General features: G+C 38.3%; 1 protein-coding gene across 1 annotated transcript in view; it reads right to left on the bottom strand.

The window, feature by feature from the left end:
• ift172 (intraflagellar transport 172) overlaps positions 1-1956 on the bottom strand; it is an 87082-nt gene that overhangs the window by 52953 nt on the left and 32173 nt on the right. Inside the window, exon 17 of the mRNA XM_015372829.1 lies at positions 1311-1447. Coding sequence (XP_015228315.1) covers positions 1311-1447 — 137 coding nt within the window. The remainder of the gene's footprint in view (positions 1-1310; positions 1448-1956) is intronic.

Genomic DNA, 1956 nt, shown 5'->3' with positions numbered 1-1956 from the left:
GACATAGACAGGTATGGGGCATTGCAGGCTAACAAAATAAGTGAAAAGACCCCCATTCCAAACGGGTGGACCCGTTCCTCCCTTGATGTTTTCTAAGCAAAACAAAGGTTTTGTTGGGCTACTGTATTAAACCTGGAACTCAACGCTATTTCTGACATTTTGGATTGAAAAAGCTTCCTGGATGAGAAGTGAAATGTCTTCAAACTTGCAAACAAAGTCCAGTGGATGTTTTTTTTAACTTTTTCGGAATGCAGCCAAGCAGCACCAGCTGTGGAGGAACTGCAGAGGTCCGTAGCTCAGATGAGACAATCTGTTAACTTTGAGTTTTTTTGTTTTTTTTATTTTATTTATGAAAAAAAAATTTAAAATTCCACTTTTGCTCTACTTTAAAAATAAAACAGCAAGAAATGCAGAGACACGGCGTTTCTACTGTGAAATGGAGGTGAATCCATCAGGGTATGGGGGGCATTTTGTTCAACAGGTCTATATTCTGTTTGTTCTGCTTAAGCACGCCTGCTTCAGATGATTAGTTGAGGCTTCTCAGGTACTTTTAATCTAAAATTAATTCAGCTTAGGTATGGAGCAGCTGAGAAACACAGAAAATATTCAGGAAAGCAGGTCCTAATGAACGAGATTCCGATCCTGGAAGAAAACCATTGAGTGGCATCATAAGACTGGAGCAAGACCAGCAAGACAGCGTACCTGACAAACCGATGGTCACAGCCAGCCTCCATCAAACGATCTGATTTTATTTTACATCAGATTTATACATCTAAATCTGCATACCTGCAAGAGCTGTACCCCAAATTAGTTTCTATTATTAGTTAATTCTTCATGGATTAAAATAAACCTGTGGCAATAGTTTGGAACAGTAGCGATGGGGTGTTCATTGTTTGCTTTAGCTAAGGAAAAGCTAGTAAAGGTAAATTTAATATAATAATTTTTAATAAATCCCTGGAAATGTATTGGAGGAAAATAAATTAATCTGCTCCTCTTTAAATAGAAGGTCAGTTAATTATTTCCTCCATTTGATAAGGAGGATTCGCAAGACACTCCTCTTGGAGGTGTCCAAGTCACGACAGGCTGAGGAGACACATTACATCTCCCAGCTGGCCTGAGAGGGCTGCAGAACAACACTAGAAGAGCAGGAGGAAGCTGAGGGATAAAGGGACATCTGGGTTCTTCTTCTGGCCCTGCTGCGAGGCAATGATTCACACCAAGGGCGGATAGTTGGATGTTTACATGGAGCCGCATTCATCCTTAGAGGCCTCTTGTTCTTTTATTTTTCAGGAAGTGAGGTCAGAACGTACCGGTCATAATCTCCGTCGTCGATGGCGGTACCAAACTCAATGAGGCCTTCGTCCAAAAGGTGTCCTACTGTGCTGACGCCCTCCGTCACCTTGACTTCTGTCCTTCCATCGCCTCTTTCAAGATCCAAAATGTCTCCCTGGGAAAGAAAGAGATCAGAACCGGTTTTAATCTCTAAGTTTATCAACTCAAAGGAGGAATAAGCCTTCACTTCTCCTTTGCTTTGAATAAACACAATTAAAATATATATATATATATTTTGGATAAATGTCTTTATAAAGTGTTTTTATTTTGTCATTTATAAATGAACAAGACATGGTTGAATGAACTGAGATGATTCTGCTTAAGAGCAAACAGGACGGTCGTGTTTCCTTCACATATAGTGTGAGGCCGACATACATTCATCTTGATGTCATTTTCATTTTACTGCTGATCATATCCATCTATACCAAATTTAGATCAAGCAATCAAAATTGCAGGGAGTGTTGGCCTAGTGGTTAAACAGGGTTTATACAGGAATGAGTAAGTCTAATTTAATGCTTTTTAATGCTCTTTTAATGCTCTTAAAAATAATTATATCAACAAGTACCCATGACTCTCATATATATATATATATATATATATATATATATATATATATATATATAT

The sequence above is a fragment of the Cyprinodon variegatus genome, unplaced genomic scaffold (assembly GCF_000732505.1).
Source record: "Cyprinodon variegatus isolate N-32 unplaced genomic scaffold, C_variegatus-1.0 Scaffold76, whole genome shotgun sequence".
NCBI classification, from domain to species: domain Eukaryota; kingdom Metazoa; phylum Chordata; class Actinopteri; order Cyprinodontiformes; family Cyprinodontidae; genus Cyprinodon; species Cyprinodon variegatus.
Note: the sequence above shows the minus strand (reverse complement) of the source record. Positions and strands in the feature narration are given on the sequence as shown.